Raw genomic sequence first — 26,211 nt, 5'->3', positions numbered from 1 at the left:
TGACTTGCATCTGTAGGTGCCAGAGCGGGCGAGCTAGACGCTGCTGGAGGACGAGGAAGACCATATACCTCCCTCAATACATGACTTAGAGTGAGTCTAGTGAGTGAGTGACTAGGGCATTCTGGGTACTTGTGTGGGTCCTTGGTTCAGGTGAACTGGTAAGCAGTGATGGTCGACTGGGAAAGTGAGGAATAAAGCCATATTATGGAAGTTGTAGTGTCATCCTCTGTACTATCCATGATGGATCCCTTTTCGTGCCAGACCAGAGCTCAGTGTGTACGAACAAGGTAGTAAGATAGTGGCTTCAGACACACAGGGAAGTGGTGGTGATTAACTGGCGTAGCAGAAGGATTTAACCTAAAGCCAATCGAAATTTTATTGGCCATCCTGTGTCGGGAGTGGGAGGTAAAGAGGAGGAGATCCCAGAGCAATTGAGGGCATGGTGCAGACGGTGTGGCTAGACGTTCGTCGCCGGCCGGATATATATATAAGCATGTATCTTGTTCACTCCTGGTTGGATCTTGTGAACCAACTGATCGATACTCGTGGAGCTTTGAAGCAATGACTCAAAACAGTATATTAATAAAAGAATTATTCTTTTTCTTGTGTTTATTATTTCAATAGATTGAAAATAGCATCCACTTCAACTCAACTAATATGTTTTATAGTCATAAAGTGCATCACTGAAGACAACCACAGAAAAACATTCAACCTCTTGACTATACAGTAAACTATCATGTGTGGAGATTGAGATGAAAGTTTGGGTAGTGGATGTTGACGAACACTTAGCCAAACAATAAACAACCGTTTGCTTAGATACTTCCTCTCAAATGTGTGAAAGATTTAGTGACTGAGTTGCTATTGTTTGTTGAAGCTGTATTGGTGTTTCTTGCTACTAGATTATTAGAACAGACAGTCATAGTGACATCAGGTAATGTTCACTGACGTATAGAGCTAGAGTCTATATTGGTGGCTTATATGTAGAGCACAAGCATTAATATTTACACCAGGAATTATTATTGGAAGAAAGGTATGCTAAAAACAGCAGCTGTTGTGGCCAGCTCACAGTGGTAAACCCAGAAAGACAAAGAGACGGAAGTGCAACTCCTGCAACTTGACGTAACATCCTTCTGTTCCTCTCCTCTCCCCTCCTTCCTCATATGCTTCCTCACGCTGTCATGCCTCCCTCATTGCTCACCTTTCTGTATTTTATGTTAGCTTGAGACGTCACAGGCAACCGAAATGCCCTTATCCGGGCCATCCCATTTAACGCTGGACGTGTTTATATACCGACCAGCCCCTAGGGAAGGATGAAGAGCTGGATTAACTGTGGACCTGCTGCCACGACCAGGATTCGAACCTATGCGCTTGACCCCTGGTGGCCCGTGTCTTGGTCAGCAACGCTAACCACCACATCACGTGGGTCCGTTAGCCCAGTTCACGTCACCTCCCTAAATATTACCTCTGGTTCACACCCTGTCTCCTTCCTCCCTAAATTCTTTCCCTCCCTTCTCAACAATCCTCTTTCCTTTATGCTCTCCTTCCCTTCCATCACCCCTATGCCCCTTCCTCATTCTCTCTCTCCCCCATCTCCCTCTCACCCTCTGCATCCTTCCTTGATCTCTATTCCTCTTTGTTCTCTCCCTACGTTACTGCTCTTCCATAAGGTCCCCACATGACAACCCCTTCATCTACCCATTCCTTACCTCCTCCTTTAAGACCATAATACCTCATCTACCTCTTCCCTCGCCACACAAATCAAGTATCAGCCACAGTTTTTTCTTTGTCTCTCATTGACTTGGTAGAGATCGACAGAGCGAAACGTTGTCATTTAACTAAAGACTTTTCTTCAGAAGAAGTTCTCTCATAAATGTGTTCAAGTCAGGAAACCTGTACGTTCAGCAGCGAATCCACGAACCCTTCGCAGTTCAAATGAAGCGCTCCATCTATGACAATTATTGGTGGATTCTGAGTTCTAGTTGCTGAGAACTTTCGAACTAGGGGACAGTCAGACTCCAGTGGGTTCAAATTCTCTCCTGAGCAATTAAAGGATTTACACCTGTCGTGTTATTTATGTTCCGCCAATGTGCTGTCTCGGACGAAAAGTTCACTGACGTACCTGAAGTCGTAGTACGCCATGTTCGAAGCTTTTGAAGCTTTTCAGAGACCACTGTACGTACTGATTGAAGCCTTCCAAGCAGGACTGAGCCTTATTTACGCACTGGTCGAAGCTCTCAAAGCGAAACCATGTGCACTGTACTCAATGAAGCCTTCGAAACAGTACTGGAACCACTTGTATCCACCGATCGAAGCATCTGACGCAGCTTCGAATCAACTACACGCTCTAGCCGAATCTTCTCAAGCCATCCGTACTGAACCATATGCCTCAGTCTCTTTGAGACAAAGCGGTTCGGTACAGCTTCGATCAACGCGTGATCCCAGCAATGCCATGGGCCTCACCAGTTCCCCCAGAGGAGCACAAAGCATAGGAAAAGGAGATGATGATGTGTGAGTCAGTGTATCACATGCGCGTGACGAAGCGGAGGATTCGTCCATATCGTCGAGTTTTGCCCAGGTCGTGGCCATTGTTTGCTTCACGGACGCCACGAGTAGAGGTCGAGATCGTTGGTTGCCTCGACACGTTCCTGCAGCAGGGAGATGTGTCCTCCGGGAAGTGTAAGGTGTTCATAACGCCATCTCCCTCAGGTGGTTGGTTGGTGTGTTCGTGGTGCACTTAACTGGTGCTCAAGTGATTGATCTTGCATCTTCGGTGATAAGTGCTACTCATGCGCCCCTTGTTCAAGTGACTGAAACGGCTTTTGTGACACGTCCAAGTAGCTTAGTTGTGTCATACAAACATGGTATTTGTGACACTGGATTTATTGTAGTAGCGTTTCATAGCGATTTTGTCGTCTATCTGATACTCAAAACATCTGGTTGTGCCATACACCGATTATATATATATATATATATATATATATATATATATATATATATATATATATATATATATATATTGGTTGTGTCATATGTACAGGTTCCCCGGGGTCGGACCTGCACGAGTTCGAATCCTGGGTAGGGCAGTCGGCCCACAGTTCGTCCAGCTGTTCATCCTCCTCTTAAGGGTTGATCGATACACTTGGTATCTGCTGGCTGAAGCCAGCAGGTAGCATTTTACCGAACCTAACTGTACAACACGGAGGTATATGAATACAAATATAGTGCACTATGTTCGTATTCATATACCTCCGCGTTGTACAGATAGGCTCAGTAGAATGCTATCTGCTGGTTGTGTGAGCATGATGGGAAATGACCGGTGTAGACCCCGTTGCACACCAACGTGAGACGAAGGGTATTCGAGCACATAGTATTCGAATAGTCATTTCCCTATTAGGGGCGATCATAGCCTAGCGGTAGCGCTCCCGCCTTTTGCACAGGGGTCCCGGGTTCGATCCTGGCCGATGGAGGTTTGTATGTTATATGGATGTGGCCGTTCATATGCATTATATGTATATATATATATATATATACGGTACATATCTTATTTTATGTATATGCTTATATGATCTTATCCTTCCATATATTTTCAAATTATTGGAGCTGTAATTATGTATATATATTAAAGAAAAAATGTATATGTAGATATACATATGTAATATTAGTTACTGGACCCATGTTGTGGGTATGTATGGGCGTATATTGTGGGTATACATGGACCCATGTTGTGGGTATGTATGGGCGTATGTTGTGGGTATGTATGGGCGTATATTGTGGGTATACATGGACCCATGTTGTGGGTATGTATGGGCGTATATTGTGGGTATACATGGACCCATGTTGTGGGTATGTATGGGCGTATATTGTGGGTATACATGGACCCATGTTGTGGGTATGTATGGGCGTATGTTGTGGGTATGTATGGGCGTATATTGTGGGTATACATGGACCCATGTTGTGGGTATGTATGGGCGTATATTGTGGGTATACATGGACCCATGTTGTGGGTATGTATGGGCGTATATTGTGGGTATACATGGACCCATGTTGTGGGTATGTATGGGCGTATATTGTGGGTATACATGGACCCATGTTGTGGGTATGTATGGGCGTATATTGTGGGTATACATGGACCCATGTTGTGGGTATGTATGGGCGTATATTGTGGGTATACATGGACCCATGTTGTGGGTATGTATGGGCGTATATTGTGGGTATACATGGACCCATGTTGTGGGTATGTATGGGCGTATATTGTGGGTATACATGGACCCATGTTGTGGGTATACATGGACCCATGTTGTGGGTATGTATGGGCGTATATTGTGGGTATACATGGACCCATGTTGTGGGTATGTATGGGCGTATATTGTGGGTATACATGGACCCATGTTGTGGGTATGTATGGGCGTATATTGTGGGTATACATGGACCCATGTTGTGGGTATGTATGGGCGTATATTGTGGGTATACATGGACCCATGTTGTGGGTATGTATGGGCGTATATTGTGGGTATACATGGACCCATGTTGTGGGTATGTATGGGCGTATATTGTGGGTATACATGGACCCATGTTGTGGGTATGTATGGGCGTATATTGTGGGTATACATGGACCCATGTTGTGGGTATACATGGACCCATGTTGTGGGTATGTATGGGCGTATATTGTGGGTATACATGGACCCATGTTGTGGGTATGTATGGGCGTATATTGTGGGTATACATGGACCCATGTTGTGGGTATGTATGGGCGTATATTGTGGGTATACATGGACCCATGTTGTGGGTATGTATGGGCGTATATTGTGGGTATACATGGACCCATGTTGTGGGTATGTATGGGCGTATATTGTGGGTATACATGGACCCATGTTGTGGGTATGTATGGGCGTATATTGTGGGTATACATGGACCCATGTTGTGGGTATGTATGGGCGTATATTGTGGGTATACATGGACCCATGTTGTGGGTATGTATGGGCGTATATTGTGGGTATACATGGACCCATGTTGTGGGTATGTATGGGCGTATATTGTGGGTATACATGGACCCATGTTGTGGGTATGTATGGGCGTATATTGTGGGTATACATGGACCCATGTTGTGGGTATGTATGGGCGTATATTGTGGGTATACATGGACCCATGTTGTGGGTATGTATGGGCGTATATTGTGGGCATGTATGGGCGTATGTTGTGGGTATGTATGGGCGTATATTGTGGGTATACATGGACCCATGTTGTGGGTATGTATGGGCGTATGTTGTGGGTATGTATGGGCGTATATTGTGGGTATACATGGACCCATGTTGTGGGTATGTATGGGCGTATATTGTGGGTATACATGGACCCATGTTGTGGGTATGTATGGGCGTATGTTGTGGGTATGTATGGGCGTATATTGTGGGTATACATGGACCCATGTTGTGGGTATGTATGGGCGTATATTGTGGGTATACATGGACCCATGTTGTGGGTATGTATGGGCGTATATTGTGGGTATACATGGACCCATGTTGTGGGTATGTATGGGCGTATATTGTGGGTATACATGGACCCATGTTGTGGGTATACATGGACCCATGTTGTGGGTATGTATGGGCGTATATTGTGGGTATACATGGACCCATGTTGTGGGTATGTATGGGCGTATATTGTGGGTATACATGGACCCATGTTGTGGGTATGTATGGGCGTATATTGTGGGTATACATGGACCCATGTTGTGGGTATGTATGGGCGTATATTGTGGGTATACATGGACCCATGTTGTGGGTATGTATGGGCGTATGTTGTGGGTATGTATGGGCGTATATTGTGGGTATACATGGACCCATGTTGTGGGTATGTATGGGCGTATATTGTGGGTATACATGGACCCATGTTGTGGGTATGTATGGGCGTATGTTGTGGGTATGTATGGGGGTATGTTGTGGGTATGTATGGGCGTATATTGTGGGTATACATGGACCCATGTTGTGGGTATGTATGGGCGTATATTGTGGGTATACATGGACCCATGTTGTGGGTATGTATGGGCGTATATTGTGGGTATACATGGACCCATGTTGTGGGTATGTATGGGCGTATATTGTGGGTATACATGGACCCATGTTGTGGGTATGTATGGGCGTATATTGTGGGTATACATGGACCCATGTTGTGGGTATGTATGGGCGTATATTGTGGGTATACATGGACCCATGTTGTGGGTATGTATGGGCGTATGTTGTGGGTATGTATGGGTGTATGTTTTGGGTGTGCATGGGTGTATGTTGTGGGTATGTATGGGCGTATATTGTGGGTATACATGGACCCATGTTGTGGGTATGTATGGGCGTATATTGTGGGTATACATGGACCCATGTTGTGGGTATGTATGGGCGTATATTGTGGGTATACATGGACCCATGTTGTGGGTATGTATGGGCGTATATTGTGGGTATACATGGACCCATGTTGTGGGTATGTATGGGCGTATATTGTGGGTATACATGGACCCATGTTGTGGGTATGTATGGGCGTATGTTGTGGGTATGTATGGGCGTATATTGTGGGTATACATGGACCCATGTTGTGGGTATGTATGGGCGTATATTGTGGGTATACATGGACCCATGTTGTGGGTATGTATGGGCGTATGTTGTGGGTATGTATGGGCGTATATTGTGGGTATACATGGACCCATGTTGTGGGTATGTATGGGCGTATGTTGTGGGTATGTATGGGCGTATGTTGTGGGTATGTATGGGCGTATGTTGTGGGTATGTATGGGCGTATATTGTGGGTATACATGGACCCATGTTGTGGGTATGTATGGGCGTATATTGTGGGTATACATGGACCCATGTTGTGGGTATGTATGGGCGTATATTGTGGGTATACATGGACCCATGTTGTGGGTATGTATGGGCGTATATTGTGGGTATACATGGACCCATGTTGTGGGTATGTATGGGCGTATATTGTGGGTATACATGGACCCATGTTGTGGGTATGTATGGGCGTATGTTGTGGGTATGTATGGGCGTATATTGTGGGTATACATGGACCCATGTTGTGGGTATGTATGGGCGTATGTTGTGGGTATGTATGGGCGTATATTGTGGGTATACATGGACCCATGTTGTGGGTATGTATGGGCGTATATTGTGGGTATACATGGACCCATGTTGTGGGTATGTATGGGCGTATATTGTGGGTATACATGGACCCATGTTGTGGGTATGTATGGGCGTATATTGTGGGTATACATGGACCCATGTTGTGGGTATGTATGGGCGTATGTTGTGGGTATGTATGGGCGTATGTTGTGGGTATGTATGGGCGTATGTTGTGGGTATGTATGGGCGTATATTGTGGGTATACATGGACCCATGTTGTGGGTATGTATGGGCGTATATTGTGGGTATACATGGACCCATGTTGTGGGTATGTATGGGCGTATATTGTGGGTATACATGGACCCATGTTGTGGGTATGTATGGGCGTATATTGTGGGTATACATGGACCCATGTTGTGGGTATGTATGGGCGTATATTGTGGGTATACATGGACCCATGTTGTGGGTATGTATGGGCGTATATTGTGGGTATACATGGACCCATGTTGTGGGTATGTATGGGCGTATATTGTGGGTATACATGGACCCATGTTGTGGGTATGTATGGGCGTATATTGTGGGTATACATGGACCCATGTTGTGGGTATGTATGGGCGTATATTGTGGGTATACATGGACCCATGTTGTGGGTATGTATGGGCGTATATTGTGGGTATACATGGACCCATGTTGTGGGTATGTATGGGCGTATATTGTGGGTATACATGGACCCATGTTGTGGGTATGTATGGGCGTATATTGTGGGTATACATGGACCCATGTTGTGGGTATGTATGGGCGTATATTGTGGGTATACATGGACCCATGTTGTGGGTATGTATGGGCGTATATTGTGGGTATACATGGACCCATGTTGTGGGTATGTATGGGCGTATGCTGGGGATATGTATGGACGCATGTTGTGGGTATGTATGGGCATATGCTGTGGGCATGTATGGGCGTATGTTGTGGGTATACATGACATGTATACATGATGTATGTTATGGGCATGCACGAGCGTATATTGTGGGCATGTATGGGCGTATGTTGTGGGTATACATGACATGTATACATGATGTATGTTATGGGCATGCACGGGCGTATATTGTGGGCATGTATGGGCGTATGTTGTGGCGTATGCATGAGCGTATGTTCTGTGGTGAACGCACGGGTGTACGTCGTGGGGCCTCACACACGGACAGGTTAAGGACAAGACGGTGAGCGTGTCGGGCCACATGAAGGATGCCACCGTTGGAGCCAGCCAGTGGGTGGCGTCGCAGACCTCCAAGACCGCCAAGGCCGCCATGGAACAGGCCAAGTCCGGCCTCAGCATCGGCGAGAAGCTCACGCTCTTCACTGTGGAAAAGATCAGCACGTAAGTCTCCCCTCTCGTCTTCTTCGCCCGCTCCGTTTTCTTTATATCTTTAAATCTTATTCCCATTTTTTTTAACCTTAGATTTTTTTTCCATCCTTTTATTGTTTTTCCCTCCTTTCATCATTCTTTTTTATTTATTTTTAGTTACTTGACTCACTCGTGCCTAGACTATGATATGCCGTACATCTATGTACAGTAGATGAATAGATGCAGTACGATGGCTTGGTTCTCCTATTCTCCTCCTGGAGAAGGAGCCACACCATCTTCATGATGATCCTCACCTCTCCTCCAGGTTCTGTCATAAGGGCTTCACCCACTCCTTCATGGTCCTCACCTCTCCTTCAGGTTCTGTCATAAGGGCTTCACCCACTCCTTCATGATCCTCACGCCTCCTTCAGGTTATGTCACAAGGGCTTCACCCACTCCTTCATGATCCTCACGCCTCCTTCAGGTTATGTCACAAGGGCTTCACCCACTCCTTCATGATCCTCACCTCTCCTTCAGGTTCTGTCACAAGGGCTTCACCCACTCCTTCATGATCCTCACCTCTCCTTCATGTTCTGTCACAAGGGCTTCACCCACTCCTTCAATGATCCTCACGCCTCCTTCAGGTTATGTCACAAGGACTTCACCCACTCCTTCATGATCCTCACACCTCCTTCAGGTTATGTCACAAGGGCTTCACCCACTCCTTCATGATCCTCACCTCTCCTTCAGGTTATGTCACAAGGGCTTCACCCACTCCTTCTTGATCCTCACCTCTCCTTCAGGTTATGTCACAAGGGCCTCACCCACTTCTTTATAATCCTCACGTCTCCTACAGGCTATGTCACAAGGGCTTCACCCACTCCCTCATTACCCTTGCATCTCCCTCAGGTTATGTCACAAGGGCTTCACCCACTGCTTCAGTGATCCTCACGCCTCCTTCAGGTTATGTCACAAGGGCTTCACCCACTCCTTCATGATCCTCACGCCTCCTTCAGGTTATGTCACAAGGGCTTCACCCACTCCTTCATGATCCTCACGCCTCCTTCAGGTTCTGTCACAGGGGCTTCACCCACTCCTTCATGATCCTCACGCCTCCTTCAGGTTATGTCACAAGGGCTTCACCCACTCCTTCATGATCCTCACGCCTCCTTCAGGTTATGTCACAAGGGCTTCACCCACTCCTTCATGATCCTCACCTCTCCTTCAGGTTATGTCACAAGGGCTTCACCCACTCCTTCATGATCCTCACGCCTCCTTCAGGTTATGTCACAAGGGCTTCACCCACTCCTTCAATGATCCTCACGTCTCCTACAGGCTATGTCACAAGGGCTTCACCCACTCCCTCGTTACCCTTGCATCTCCCTCAGGTTATGTCACAAGGGCTTCACCCACTCCTTCATGATCCTCACGTCTCCTTCAGGTTATGTCACAAGGGCTTCACCCACTCCTTCATGATCCTCACGTCTCCTTCAGGTTATGTCACAAGGGCTTCACCCACTCCTTCATGATCCTCACCTCTCCTTCAGGTTATGTCACAAGGACTTCACCCACTCCTTCATGGTCCTCACCTCTCCTTCAGGTTATGTCACAAGGGCTTCACCCACTCCCTCGTTACCCTTGCATCTCCCTCAGGTTATGTCACAAGGGCTTCACCCACTCCTTCATGATCCTCACGTCTCCTTCAGGTTATGTCACAAGGACTTCACCCACTCCTTCATGATCCTCACGTCTCCTTCAGGTTATGTCACAAGGGCTTCACCCACTCCTTCATGGTCCTCACCTCTCCTTCAGGTTATGTCACAAGGGCTTCACCCACTCCTTCATGATCCTCACCTCTCCTTCAGGTTATGTCACAAGGGCTTCACCCACTCCTTCATGATCCTCACCTCTCCTTCAGGTTATGTCACAAGGGCTTCACCCACTCCTTCATGATCCTCACCTCTCCTTCAGGTTATGTCACAAGGGCTTCACCCACTCCTTCATGATCCTCACCTCTCCTTCAGGTTATGTCACAAGGGCTTCACCCACTCCTTCATGATCCTCACCTCTCCTTCAGGTTATGTCACAAGGGCTTCACCCACTCCTTCATGATCCTCACCTCTCCTTCAGGTTATGTCACAAGGGCTTCACCCACTCCTTCATGATCCTCACCTCTCCTTCAGGTTATGTCACAAGGGCTTCACCCACTCCTTCATGATCCTCACCTCTCCTTCAGGTTATGTCACAAGGGCTTCACCCACTCCTTCATGGTCCTCACCTCTCCTTCAGGTTATGTCACAAGGGCTTCACCCACTCCTTCATGATCCTCACCTCTCCTTCAGGTTATGTCACAAGGGCTTCACCCACTCCTTCATGATCCTCACCTCTCCTTCAGGTTATGTCACAAGGGCTTCACCCACTCCTTCATGATCCTCACCTCTCCTTCAGGTTATGTCACAAGGGCTTCACCCACTCCTTCATGATCCTCACGCCTCCTTCAGGTTATGTCACAAGGGCTTCACCCACTCCTTCATGATCCTCACCTCTCCTTCAGGTTATGTCACAAGGGCTTCACCCACTCCTTCATGATCCTCACGCCTCCTTCAGGTTATGTCACAAGGGCTTCAACCATCTTCCCTCCTCATGCAGGTTCTCCCGCAAAGGCTTCACACATGTCTTCATGTTCCTCATCCTGGCCGGGTATACGGCCTTAGGAGCGCTCCTCTTCATCGCCCTGGAGGCGCCCCACGAGAACGAGGAGAAACAGGACATCGAGGCCGAGAGGACCCGCCTGGTGGAGGCCCTGTGGGAACACCACGTGCAGAACCAAGGACTCAACGCCTCCCGCTGGGAAGGGGTGAGTGTGCAGATGAGGCCAAGATGAATGATAGTAGGAGCTGATGTCGTAGAAGTAGTAGTGGTAGTAGTAGTAGTAGTAGTAGTAATAGTCGTAGTAGTCGTGGTAGTAGTAGTAGCTGCAATAGTACCAATAGCAGTAATAGTAGCCTTAGTAGAAGTAGCATTGATAACGACAGTAGCAAGAGCAGCAGTAACATTAACACCTGCAGTCACACTGAAAGTAGCATAACCAGGAGCAGTTGCAGTACCGTTCTGAAATGAGGCTTAAGTGCCAGTGTGTCGTTGTACACAGATATACAGCTGAGGGAACAATCACAAATCCAGTGACATCATGCAACGCATATTTCTCGATCACATATCATTTTGAACCCAGACTCTGATATCAGAATATATATATATATATATATATATATATATATATATATATATATATATATATATATATATATATGAGTAGTTATATTCTACATATACGTTAAGTACGAAAGGTTCAGGTGTTTTTCAAAGGAGTCTTCAGGGTTATCAGGTGCCAGAAGATTCAGGAGGGTGCGAGGCGTGCGCTGGATAGAATTTGAATGATGTGATTAATATAGGGCTAACGAGCTGCCATTGGACTAAACCATGTCAAATGAAGCATTCAAGGTAAACCATGGGTTAGTTTGTGGGGCTTTGCTGTGGGTAATAAGCTCTGGTTTCGGTGCATTATGCGTGGCGGCTAGAGAGACTGGATGTATGCAAATGAGGTTACCTAATTGAAGCGAGAAAAGCATATACGTTTAAAATGCTTTATTTATTATTATTATTATTATTATTATTATTATTATTATTATTATTATTATTATTATTATTATTGTATTATTATTTCATTATCATTGATTACTATCATTATTATCATTGATATTAACATTATCACTATTATTATCATTATTATGATTATCATTATTACTATTATTATTATTATTATTATTATTGTTATTATTGTTAACCAAAATAAGCAAATGAAGCTTGATAGCTCAAATTGAAGCCTGACATCCACAATTTACACTTTAAAGCTGAAGTCTAAGTTTCGTCCAAAATTTGCATTGACAGCACAACTTTAAGTGCAACATTGCAACTTAAAGCTTGACAGCTTCGTCATGGTAGCGTAACATATATGTTTCCCTCCTCCTCCTCCTCACCATCTCACCTCCAACTCAATCAGAACATCTCGTAAATTTTGATGTATTTAAGCGTCATATGCGTTAAAGCAAATAATGAATATGTTAAAAAACTTCTACCAAAAGCGTATATATATATATATATATATATATATATATATATATATATATATTTTTTATACTTTGTCGCTGTCTCCCGCGTTTGCGAGGTAGCGCAAGGAAACAGACGAAAGAAATGGCCCCCCCCCCCCATACACATGTACATACACACGTCCACACACGCAAATATACATACCTACACAGCTTTCCATGGTTTACCCCAGACGCTTCACATGCCTTGATTCACTCCACTGACAGCACGTCAACCCCTGTATACCACATCGCTCCAATTCACTCTATTCCTTGCCCTCCTTTCACCCTCCTGCATGTTCAGGCCCCGATCACACAAAATCTTTTTCACTCCATCTTTCCACCTCCAATTTGGTCTCCCTCTTCTCCTCGTTCCCTCCACCTCCGACACATATATCCTCTTGGTCAATCTTTCCTCACTCATTCTCTCCATGTGCCCAAACCATTTCAAAACACCCTCTTCTGCTCTCTCAACCACGCTCTTTTTATTTCCACACATCTCTCTTACCCTTACGTTACTTACTCGATCAAACCACCTCACACCACACATTGTCCTCAAACATCTCATTTCCAGCACATCCATCCTCCTGCGCACAACTCTATCCATAGCCCACGCCTCGCAACCATACAACATTGTTGGAACCACTATTCCTTCAAACATACCCATTTTTGCTTTCCGAGATAATGTTCTCGACTTCCACACATTTTTCAAGGCTCCCAAAATTTTCGCCCCCTCCCCCACCCTATGATCCACTTCCGCTTCCATGGTTCCATCCGCTGACAGATATATATATATATATATATATATATATATATATATATATATATATATATATATATATATATATCTTTTTCTTTCTTTCAAACTATTCGCCATTTCCCGCGTTAGCGAGGTAGCGTTAAGAACAGAGGACTGGGCCTTTTTTAGAATATCCTCACCTGGCCCCCTCTGTTCCTTCTTTTGGAAAATTAAAAAAAAGAAACGAGAGGGGAGGATTTCCAGCCCCCCCCCCCCCCCCCCCCCCGCTCCCTCCCCTTTTAGTCGCCTTCTACGACACGCAGGGAATACGTGGGAAGTATTCTTAATCCCCTATCCCCAGGGATATATATATATATATATTTATATATCTTTCTTTCTTTTAAACTATTTGCCATTTCCCGCGTTGGCGAGGTAGCGTTAAGAACAGAGGACTGGGCCTTTTTTGGAATATCCTCACCTGGCCCCCTCTGTTCCTTCTTTTGGAAAATTAAAAAAAAAAAACGAGAGGGGAGGATTTCCAGCCCCCAGCTCCCTCCCCTTTTAGTCGCCTTCTACGACACGCAGGGAATACGTGGGAAGTATTCTTAATCCCCTATCCCCAGGGATAATATTTATATATATATATATATTGGAAAGGATCACAATTTTGCGCGTGATCAAGTATATTCCTATGAGTCCACGGGGAAAATGAAAGACGATAAGTTCCCAAGTGCACTTTCGTGTAATCATCACATCATCAGGGGAAACACAATAGAGAATTATAACGGTCAGTTGATCTACAACGAAGGGATGTAGCTAGGACGCCATTTGGTAAACATGCGATTGTCCAAGACTGACAACGAGCGTATCATAAACTTATTATGTGGACAAGAAGGTGGATTGTTTACAAATTTCATCAACAATAAAGTTCTCCAATTTGTATAGACCATCACTAATATTAAGATTATAATTCTTTGTGTATTGAATAATAGAAGATTCAATGATATTTCTCCTGGTATTGGAGTTAGAGCTAATAACTGAGATGGCATTACTCCACTCAATACAATGATCTTAGTTTTTAACGTGATTATACAAGGCATTTGATTCTTATCCCGTTCTTATACTATATTTATGTTGCTTAAGTTTAACAGAAAGATCCTTACCAGTCTGCCCAACATAAAACTTATCACAATTTCTACATGGCACTTTAGAGATGCGCCCAGGAGAATTTTCTGGTGAGTTCCTGATTAAGATATTCTTTATAGTCTTATTGTTGCTGAAGGCAACATCTACATTAAAAGATTTAAGCAACATGGGAAGTAAAGTAAAATCATCATTAAAAGGGAGAACTAAAAGTCCATTATATTTCTCTCTTGTGTCTCCCCTGATAATGTGATTATTACACGAAAGTGCACTTGGGAACTTATCGTGTTTCATTTTCCCCGTGGACTCATAGGAAAATATATATATATATATATATATATATATATATATATATATATATATATATATATATATATATATGTACATGTGTGTGTGTGTGTGTGTGTGTGTGTGTGTGTGTGTGTCTGTGTATTCGAAGTTATTTCCTTCTGAATGTGAATGTTGGGGGCAACTGCTTCCTACCCGTCAAGAGGCACTTCTTGATTATATCAGAGTTGCGGAGTCAATCTCCCAGTGTCAAATCATTTCCAGGATCCTGTCGTAAAAACGTACAGAAATATGTGTACATATATGTTTCTTTAACGCGTCGCCTGCCTGCGCTGTGCATCCTGGGGAAAAAAAAAGAAAATAGGAAATGAAATCGCGACAGAAAACGGAGGATATATATATATTTTTTTCCCCTCGATGTCAAAAACTTATATTTTCAGTTCGTGGGATTCGTGCCTCTCAAGCTTAGATACGTCTTATATATATATATATATATATATATATATATATATATATATATATATATATATATATATATATATATATTTTTCAAGGCTCCCAAAATTTTCGCCCCCTCCCCCACCCTATGATCCACTTCCGCTTCCATGGTTCCATCCGCTGACAGATCCACTCCCAGATATCTAAAACACTTCACTTCCTCCAGTTTTTCTCCATTCAAACTCACCTCCCAATTGACTTGACCCTCACCCCTACTGTACCTAATAACCTTGCTCTTATTCACATTTACTCTTAACTTTCTTCTTCCACACACTTTACCAAACTCAGTCACCAGCTTCTGCAGTTTCTCACATGAATCAGCCACCAGCGCTGTATCATCAGCGAACAACAACTGACTCACTTCCCAAGCTCTCTCATCCCCAACAGACTTCATACTTGCCCCTCTTTCCAGGACTCTTGCATTTACCTCCCTTACAACCCCATCCATAAACAAATTAAACAACCATGGAGACATCACACACCCCTGCCGCAAACCTACATTCAGCCTTGAAAAATGTGTGGAAGTCGAGAACATTATCTCGGAAAGCAAAAATGGGTATGTTTGAGGGAATAGTGGTTCCAACAATGTTGTATGGTTGCGAGGCGTGGGCTATGGATAGAGATGTGCGCAGGAGGATGGATGTGCTGGAAATGAGATGTTTGAGGACAATGTGTGGTGTGAGGTGGTTTGATCGAGTAAGTAACGTAAGGGTAAGAGAGATGTGTGGAAATAAAAGAGCGTGGTTGAGAGAGCAGAAGAGGGTGTTTTGAAATGGTTTGGGCACATGGAGAGAATGAGTGAGGAGAGATTGACCAAGAGGATATATGTGTCGGAGGTGGAGGGAACGAGGAGAAGAGGGAGACCAAATTGGAGGTGGAAAGATGGAGTGAAAAAGATTTTGTGTGATCGGGGCCTGAACATGCAGGAGGGTGAAAGGAGGGCAAGAAATAGAGTGAATTGGAGTCATGTGGTATACAGGGGTTGACGTGCTGTCAGTGGATTGAAGCAAGGCATGTGAAGCGTCTGGGGTAAACCATGGAAAGCTGTGTAGGTATGTATATTTGCGTGTGTGGACGTGTGTATGTACATGTGTATGGGGGGGGGGTTGGGCCATTTCTTTCGTCTGTTTCCTTGCGCTACCTCGCAGACGCGGGAGACAGCGACAAAGTATAAAAAAAAAAAAAAAAAAAAAAAAAATATATATATATATATATATATATATATATATATATATATATATATATATATATATATATATATATATATATATATATATATATTTATTCAGAAAAGGAGATTGAATGTTGGGGTGAAGAGGGTGGTGAGAGTAAGTGAGCTTGGGAAGGAGACTTGTGTGAGGAAGTACCAGGAGAGACTGAGTACAGAATGGAAAAAGGTGAGAACAATGGAAGTAAGGGGAATGGGGAAGGAATGGTATGTATTTAGGGAATCAGTGATGGATTGCGCAAAAGATGCTTGTGGCATGAGAAGAGTGGGAGATGGGTTGATTAGAAAGGGTAGTGAGTGGTGGGATGAAGAAGTAAGATTCTTAGTGAAAGAGAAGAGAGAGGCATTTGGACGATTTTTGCAGGGAAAAAATGCAATTGAGTGGGAGATGATAAAAGAAAGAGACAGGAGGTCAAGAGAAAGGTGCAAGAGGTGAAAAAGAGGGCAAATGAGAGTTGGGGTGAGAGAGTATCATTAAATTTTAGGGAGAATAAAAAGATGTTCTGGAAGGAGGTAAATAAAATGCGTAAGACAAGGGAGCAAATGGGAACTGCAGTGAAGGGCGCAAATGGGGAGGTGATAACAAGTAGTGGTGATGTGAGAAGGAGATGGAGTGAGTATTTTGAAGGTTTGTTGAATGTGTTTGATGATAGAGTGGCAGATATAGGGTGTTTTGGTCGAGGTGGTGTGCAAAGTGAGAGGGTTAGGGAAAATGATTTGGTAAACAGAGAAGAGGTAGTAAAAGCTTTGCGGAAGATGAAAGCCGGCAAGGCAGCAGGTTTGGATGTTATTGCAGTGGAATTTATTAAAAAAGGGGGTGACTGTATTGTTGACTGGTTGGTAAGGTTATTTAATGTATGTATGACTCATGGTGAGGTGCCTGAGGATTGGCGGAATGCGTGCATAGTGCCTTTGTACAAAGGCAAAGGGGATAAGAGTGAGTGCTCAAATTACAGAGGTATAAGTTTGTTGAGTATTCCTGGTAAATTATATGGGAGGGTATTGATTGAGAGGGTGAAGGCATGTACAGAGCATCAGATTGGGGAAGAACAGTGTGGTTTCAGAAGTGGTAGAGGATGTGTGGATCAGGTGTTTGCTTTGAAGAATGTATGTGAGAAATACTTAGAAAAGCAAATGGATTTGTATGTCGCATTTATGGATCTGGAGAAGGCATATGATAGAGTTGATAGAGATGCTCTGTGGAAGGTATTAAGAATATATGGTGTGGGAGGCAAGTTGTTAGAGGCAGTGAAAAGTTTTTATCGAGGATGTAAGGCATGTGTACGTGTGGGAAGAGAGGAAAGTGATTGGTTCTCAGTGAATGTAGGTTTGCGGCAGGGGTGTGTGATGTCTCCATGGTTGTTTAATTTGTTTATGGATGGGGTTGTTAGGGATTTGAATGCAAGAGTTTTGGAAAGAGGGGCAAGTATGAAGTCTGTTGTGGATGAGAGAGCTTGGGAAGTGAGTCAGTTGTTGTTGGCTGATGATACAGCGCTGGTGGCTGATTCATGTGAGAAACTGCAGAAGCTGGTGACTGAGTTTGGTAAAGTGTGTGAAAGAAGAAAGTTAAGAGTAAATGTGAATAAGAGCAAGGTTATTAGGTACAGTAGGGTTGAGGGTCAAATCAATTGGGAGGTAAGTTTGAATGGAGAAAAACTGGAGGAAGTGTTTTAGATATCTGGGAGTGGAACTGGCAGCGGATGGAACCATGGAAGCGGAAGTGAATCATAGGGTGGGGGAGGGGGCGAAAATCCTGGGAGCCTTGAAGAATGTGTGGAAGTCGAGGACATTATCTCGGAAAGCAAAAATGGGTATGTTTGAAGGAATAGTGGTTCCAACAATGTTGTATGGTTGCGAGGCGTGGGCTATGGATAGAGTTGTGCGCAGGAGGGTGGATGTGCTGGAAATGAGATGTTTGAGGACAATGTGTGGTGTGAGGTGGTTTGATCGAGTAAGTAACGTAAGGGTAAGAGAGATGTGTGGAAATAAAAAGAGCGTGGTTGAGAGAGCAGAAGAGGGTGTTTTGAAATGGTTTGGGCACATGGAGAGAATGAGTGAGGAAAGATTGACCAAGAGGATATATGTGTCGGAGGTGGAGGGAAAGAGGAGAAGTGGGAGACCAAATTGGAGGTGGAAAGATGGAGTGAAAAAGATTTTGTGTGATCGGGGCCTGAACATGCAGGAGGGTGAAAGGAGGGCAAGGAATAGAGTGAATTGGATCGATGTGGTATACCGGGGTTGACGTGCTGTCAGTGGATTGAATCAGGGCATGTGAAGCGTCTGGGGTAAACCATGGAAAGTTGTGTGGGGCCTGGATGTGGAAAGGGAGCCATGGTTTCGGGCATTATTGCATGACAGCTAGAGACTGAGTGTGAACGAATGGGGCCTTTGTTGTCTTTTCCTAGTGCTACCTCGCACGCATGAGGGGGGGAGGGGGATGGTATTCCATGTGTGGCGAGGTGGCGATGGGAAATGAAAGGCAGACAGTGTGAATTGTGTGCATGGGTATATGTGTGTCTGTGTATGTGTATATATATGTGTACATTGAGATGAATAGGTATGTATATTTGCGTGTGTGGACGTGTATGTATATACATTGTGTATGGGGGTGGGTTGGGCCATTTCTTTCGTCTGTTTCCTGGCGCTACCTCGCAAACGCGGGAGACAGCGACAAAGCAAAATAATAATATAATAATATATATATATATATATATATATATATATATATATATATATATATATATATATATATATATATATATATATATATATCTTTCTTTCTTTCATACTATTCGCCATTTCCCGCGTCAGCGAGGTAGCGTTAAGAACAGAGGACTGGGCCTCTGAGGAAACATCCTCATCCAGCCCCCTTCTCTGTTCCTTCCTTTGGAAAAAAAAAAAAAAAGTGAAGTGTAAATACCCCAAGCTAGAGAACTGATGGCCTTGTTAAATGATGCTTTCAAATTACTGGAAAAATGAAATATTTAACTATATGAACTTTGGAAGGACAACAGTGAATAGTTAGATCGATAGTTAGATAGATAAGACAGACGCTTTACGCATAATATGGTACCATCTGTCGGATTTGATAATTGTACCATCTGCATGATGAGGTAGGGTTATACCTAGTCCCATCTGTAGAAATGAGATGATTCCTAACACCAGCTGACTTACGAGTGTTGTAGTGATGGCCAGAGCCATCTGACACCCTCCGTGTCAGTAGGTTGTAGACACCAGCTGCCTCCAGGGAGGGAAGTCCTCCTATCATGGAGTGTTGAAGGGGATGTCCGCAGCATCGATCAAAATATCTGACCTGTTAGATAAATGATTGTGGAACGATTGGGTACGCGCGCGCGCGTGCGCGGGGGGTTTATACAAAAGGGGTGTTCACTGCCCAGCAAGCTATGATATTGTGCAAGGTGATCCGCTGTTTCAAAGGCTTCAGCTGTATCAAAAACTGAGTCATTCAGTGTGTGTGTGTGTGTGTGTGTGTGTGTGTGTGTGTGTGTGTGTGTGTGTGTGAGTGTGTGTGAGTGTGTGTGTGTGTGTGTGTGTGTGTGTGTCGCATATTGTTTGTGTGGGAGAGGCTGTCTAGCGAACAGGGATGACCCTCGCTAGCCAGATGGCTTAGGGTGACTGACGCCAGTCATTCCATATTATGCACACAGCGGATGCCACCAATTTCTCCAGTCTTGTATCTGTTATCACCAAATCTTTTCCTCTCCTTTTCTTAACATCCTCGTAGTCTGATCTTACAGTTTCGAAAAGTATGTTGAACGACAGTTTATGTTTCATTCAGATCTTATTCATCCTTAAGATGAATTTTTCTTTTTTTTTTTTAAGAACGTATAGTTAAATTCATGTTGATTCATCTCCCTTCTCTCTCTTTTTTTGTTCTATCTTTGCTATCACTGCTGCTGCTGCTGCTACAACTGACGTCATTCATACCAAAATCGTATTGCCACATCGGGCCGCCAACTTTGCTACGTTCGGTTAGATATTCCAACTCAAAGTCATTTCCATTTGACCCTGTTATCTGCCCTAAGCCATGATACCTTAGAATACTTTTTTCACAAGAAGTCGTCACTCATTGATTTGGTAACGACCAATTATGTGGTTCTAATCACCACTAGTCCACTGTAGCGTGGAGTCTGCGTTACATCAGCGAAGTAAATACGACACACGAAAATTGACAGAAATATGACAGTAGATATTCACTATAAACAGTTGAGCTATATTTGGCATTGAGAGTATATCATCACAAGTCAATACTGTCACAGTTTAAAACCTCATTAAGCATGTAACGAGAACCTATTGCTGGTCACGTATTTACCACACTTATTTACCTCGCTTCTGATGGCGTTGAACATCTAACACACTACACACACACACACACGCGCACGCACGCGCGCGCGCACACACACACACACACACACACACACACACACACAGTGTAGTGGTTAGCATTACTGTCCATGTTTCAACACGGGTCAGTCCGGGATCGAACCCGTATGGGTTCGAATCCTGGGTGGGGGCAGTCGGCCTACACCCAACCTAGGTGTTCATCTTCCTCTCGGGGCTGGTCGATAAATGGATACCTGGCTTACTCTGGTGTGTGTGTGTGTGTGTGTGTGTGTGTGTGTGCGTGTGTGTGTGCATACATTGGAGTGAAGACATGGTACATGGAACGGGGCAACAGGAGGGTAAACCTCTCTCCCTGTAACATACAAATAGTAATCACAAATAGTAATCACAAAGAGTAATCATAATCAGTAATCACACACAAAAAGATCTGTGAAAGATATTAGCACTGGAAGATCTGACTGAAAAAAAAGATCATGGGTCATTTACTGAAGACTTGCAGAGAAGTTGAGGAACAGCGGATTTCCAGAGCGGGTTATGTCTGTGGACGAGATCCTGGAGGAGGCGACTCTGAAAATTAGGGTTCTGGAAGTTGGCTGTATGGAACTGATGGGTCAAGGATGGAAGGCTCTTGCAGCGAGGCTTTTGAAAGTGGGATGTGTGGATGTGAGGCAGCTGCACGCAAGAAGGTCTGGAAGTGGGGCGTCTGGAAATAAGACGTCTGGAAGTGGGGTGTCTGGAGTGGGGCCTCTGGAAGTGAGGTGTCTGGAAGTGGAGCATCTGGAAGTGGGGCGTCTGGAAGTGGGGCGTCTGGAAGTAGGGCGTCTGGAAGTGGGGCGTCTGGAAGTGGGGCGTCTGGAAGTAGGGCGTCTGGAAGTGGGACGTCTGGAAGTGGGACATCTGGAAGTGGGGCGGCTGGAAGTAAGACGTCTGGAAGTAGGGCGTCTGGAAGTGGGGCATCTGGAAGTGGGGCGTCTGGAAGTGGGGCATCTGGAAGTGGGGCATCTGGAAGTAAGACGTCTGGAAGTAAGACGTCTGGAAGTGGGGCGTCTGGAAGTGGAACGTCTGGTAGTGGGGCGTCTGAAAGTGGGGCATTTGGAAGTGAGACGTCTGGAAGTGTGGCGTCTGGAAGTGTGGCGTCTGGGAGTTAGACGTCCGGAAATGAGAAGTCTGGAAATCTGGTGTCTGGAAGTGAGGCGTCTGGAAGTCTGGCGCCTGGAAGTGGGGTTATATGATACATCAGTAGATGTACGTCTGGAAGTGAGGCGTCTGGAAGTCTATGGCCTATGAAAGAGAGGAAGTCTGGAAGTGATGTCCGGAAATCGCTTGTCTAGAAATAGATCGTCTGGGGGAGTGTTGCCCAGAATAAGTGAACGCTCTGAAATCCAGGCTCTGGAACCCTCAACCTCCTCTGGATGTGTAGTTCTTCATGTAACACAAATGAACCAAAATATTCATGCACGTAAGTTCCAGTCCATGAGTACCCTACATGCTCGAGATTTTTCGTTTCCAGCGTAAATATATTTCAGCGAATCGCTGTTGGCGTTACGCTCCCAGACGTGTCTTAGCGAGAGGTCGAGGCAGCGAGCAAAAGCGACTGTCGTGATATACACAAGTCACTGGCCGTGGTGCGTTACTGCTGGCGAACACGTAACAGAAAGAGAGCTGCCGGTGCTCGAGAAATTTCCAATTTGCTCCGATTTTATCAACATATAAACTCGTCCTATTTTCCCCCGAGTGATCTTAGAACAGTCTCTTAAACTCTGAAGACGGGGTAGATCAATATACATCCATGATTGGTGCTTATATCAAAGAGTCATTCTTATAATGAACTTCCATTGTTCTGTAGGCAACGTAGACACGAACAGACTATATATAATCTGTGCGGTTGGTATTCATTACGGCATTGCACTGCGTCAGCGAACGATTACACGGACATGCAAATCTAGCGAACGATTTATCATGACGACAGTCGAAAGGTTACGAGCAGATACTGTAAGTCCGACAGCCTCCTCCATCGATCCGAGATGGCTGGACGAGAGGAGAGTAATCGTGGAACACATTTATCAGCGAACATGATTTAGAAACAAACATATATTTTGAACACTTGTCACAGTGGCCTAAACTGTCCTCAGGAGTTAGTGGTTGACAGAAATTTGTGAACTGTGAGTGTTTCAACCCGAGTGAGGAAGAGGGAGATAGATTCTCTGATGAACTGTGTCTTTCTGGTCGCCTTGATAACTCGCAGTGAATAGAACACAGTTTGTCACCAGCTTTGTTTTCGGAACGTCAAGACTTTGAAAGTGATGAGTGATGAGTGTGGTAGCATCATCCACATTCTTCATAGTGAAGGTTCGTAAGTGAGATGGTATGGAAAGGAAGGGTTTCCAGAGTGAGAGGTTTGGAAATGGACGGGTCACAGAGAGAGAGAACTCTGCTTGTGGAAGTCTGGAAAGGAAAGTTTTGGATTTGAAGATCTGGAAGGTTTGGTTGTGACACCGATACCCTGTGTGAGTGTGTGTGTGTTGTGTGTGTGTGTGTGTGTGTGTGTGTGTGTGTGTGTGTTCGTTGAGACGGTACGGCCAACTGAAGCCCTAATCATTAACGCTTTATATATTTATATATATATATATATATATATATATATATATATATATATATATATATATATATATATATATATATATATATATATATATACGAATACCCTCGCCTGAGCCAGGTACACATTTTATCGACCAACCCCTATGGGTAGATGAACAGCTGGGTTGACTGTGGACCGACTGCCGCAATCAGGATTCGAACCTCTGCGCTCGACTCTGGGCGGCCCGTGAATGCGTCACGGTCAGCAACGCTAACCGCTCCGTTCTAAGAGAGTTCTGAAAGTGATGTAAGTTAGGGTTCTGGAAACTGGGGTTCTGGAAGTGATGTAAGTTAAGGTTCTGGAAACTAGGGTTCTGGGAGTGATGTAAGTTAAGGTTCTGGAAACTGGGGTTCTGGGAGTGATGTAATTTAAGGTTCTGGAAACATGAGAGTTCTGGGAGTGATGTAAGTTAAGGTTCTGGAAACTAGGGTTCTGGAAGTGATGTAAGTTAAGGTTCTGGAAACTAGGGTTCTGGAAGTGATGTAAGTTAAGGTTCTGGAAACATGAGAGTTCTGGAAGTGATGTAAGTTAAGGTTCTGGAAACTGGGGTTCTGGAAGTGATGTAAGTTAAGGTTCTGGAAACTGGGGTTCTGGAAGTGATGTAAGTTAAGGTTCTGGAAACTAGGGTTCTGGGAGTGATGTGAGTTAAGGTTCTGGAAACATGAGAGTTCTGGAAGTGATGTAAGTTAAGGTTCTGGAAACTAGGGTTCTGGAAGTGATGTGAGTTAAGGTTCTGGAAACTAGGGTTCTGGGAGTGATGTAAGTTAAGGTTCTGGAAACATGAGAGTTCTGGAAGTGATGTAAGTTAAGGTTCTGGAAACTAGGGTTCTGGAAGTGATGTGAGTTAAGGTTCTGGAAACTAGGGTTCTGGAAGTGATGTGAGTTAAGGTTCTGGAAACTGGGGTTCTGGAAGTGATGTAAGTTAAGGTTCTGGAAACTGGGGTTCTGGAAGTGATGTAAGTTAAGGTTCTGGAAACTGGGGTTCTGGAAGTGATGTAAGTTAAGGTTCTGGAAACTGGGGTTCTGGAAGTGATGTAAGTTAAGGTTCTGGAAACTGGGGTTCTGGAAGTGATGTAAGTTAAGGTTCTGGAAACTAGGGTTCTGGGAGTGATGTGAGTTAAGGTTCTGGAAACATGAGAGTTCTGGAAGTGATGTGAGTTAAGGTTCTGGAAACTGGGGTTCTGGAAGTGATGTAAGTTAAGGTTCTGGAAACTGGGGTTCTGGAAGTGATGTAAGTTAAGGTTCTGGAAACATGAGAGTTCTGGAAGTGATGTAAGTTAAGGTTCTGGAAACTGGGGTTCTGGAAGTGATGTAAGTTAAGGTTCTGGAAACTGGGGTTCTGGAAGTGATGTAAGTTAAGGTTCTGGAAACTGGGGTTCTGGAAGTGATGTAAGTTAAGGTTCTGGAAACTGGGGTTCTGGAAGTGATGTGAGTTAAGGTTCTGGAAACTGGGGTTCTGGAAGTCCTAAAAAAAAGAAAAAAAAATAAGTTTGTACGTCAGAATAACAAAACGTTACCATAACATGTCCCCAAAATTCTCCGTCGACGTCCCTTTTGAAAAGGAAGCTTTGGCCAGTGAACATCCTAGCTAGCCTTGGGGTACTGCTGCTGTGTGGGATAACGACACACACACACACACACACACACACACCTGACGTGTCAAATCCGACCGTAAAGATATCCGCCTTAAGGCTCAACATGAATTAGGATATGGGCCATTACCGCACGCATGTAAGGCAGGCGTAATGGCTACTTTGGCTTCTGTCGTAGCGTTAGGCAGGCAACCATGATGGAAGGTTTCCCCACCTTGATGGAAGGTTGCCCCACCTTGATGGAAGGTTGCCCCACCTTGATGGAAGGTTGCCCCACCTTGATGGATTGCCCCTCCTTGATTGAAGGTTGCCCCTCCTTGATTGAAGGTTGCCCCACCTTGATGGAAGGTTGCCCCACCTTGATGGAAGGCTGCCCCACCTTGATGGAAGGTTGCCCCACCTTGACGGAAGGTTGCCCCTCCTTGATGGAGGGTTGCCCCACCTTGATGGAAGGTTACCCCACCTTGATGGAAGGTTGCCCCACCTTAATGGAAGGTTGCCCCACCTTAATGGAAGGTTGCCCCACCTTGATGGAAGGTTGCCCCTCCTTAATGGAAGGTTGCCCCACCTTGATGGAAGGTTGCCCCTCCTTGATGGAAGGTTGCCCTACCTTGATGGAAGGTTGCCCCACCTTGATGGAAGGTTGCCCCACCTTGATGGAAGGTTGCCCCACCTTGATGGAAGGTTGCCCCACCTTGATGGAAGGTTGCCCCACCTTGATGGAAGGTTGCCCCACCTTGATGGAAGGTTGCCCCACCTTGATGGAAGGTTGCCCCACCTTGATGGAAGGTTGCCCCACCTTGATGGAAGGTTGCCCCTCCTTGATGGAAGGTTGCCCCACCTTGATGGAAGGTTGCCCCACCTTGATGGAAGGTTGCCCCACCTTGATGGAAGGTTGCCCCACCTTGATGGAAGGTTGCCCCACCTTGATGGAAGGTTGCCCCACCTTGATGGAAGGTTGCCCCACCTTGATGGAAGGTTGCCCCACCTTGATGGAAGGTTGCCCCACCTTGATGGAAGGTTGCCCCACCTTGATGGAAGGTTGCCCCACCTTGATGGAAGGTTGCCCCACCTTGATGGAAGGTTGCCCCACCTTGATGGAAGGTTGCCCCACCTTGATGGAAGGT

General features: G+C 44.9%; 1 protein-coding gene across 5 annotated transcripts in view; it reads left to right on the top strand.

The window, feature by feature from the left end:
* LOC139759059 (TWiK family of potassium channels protein 18-like) overlaps positions 1–26,211 on the top strand; it is a 209,150-nt gene that overhangs the window by 118,154 nt on the left and 64,785 nt on the right. For all 5 annotated transcript variants that reach the window (XR_011714990.1, XM_071680979.1, XM_071680980.1 and 2 more), the window contains 2 exons: positions 8,306–8,478; positions 11,095–11,302. Coding sequence is in view for 4 of the 5 variants with exons in the window: in XM_071680979.1 (XP_071537080.1) it covers positions 8,306–8,478; positions 11,095–11,302 (381 nt within the window). In the remaining variant the exon portion in view is untranslated. The remainder of the gene's footprint in view (positions 1–8,305; positions 8,479–11,094; positions 11,303–26,211) is intronic.

This window comes from Panulirus ornatus, chromosome 32 (genome assembly GCF_036320965.1).
Source record: "Panulirus ornatus isolate Po-2019 chromosome 32, ASM3632096v1, whole genome shotgun sequence".
Lineage (NCBI taxonomy): Eukaryota > Metazoa > Arthropoda > Malacostraca > Decapoda > Palinuridae > Panulirus > Panulirus ornatus.
The sequence above is the reverse complement of the archived record's forward strand: the minus strand, read 5'-3'. Positions and strand labels throughout refer to the sequence as shown.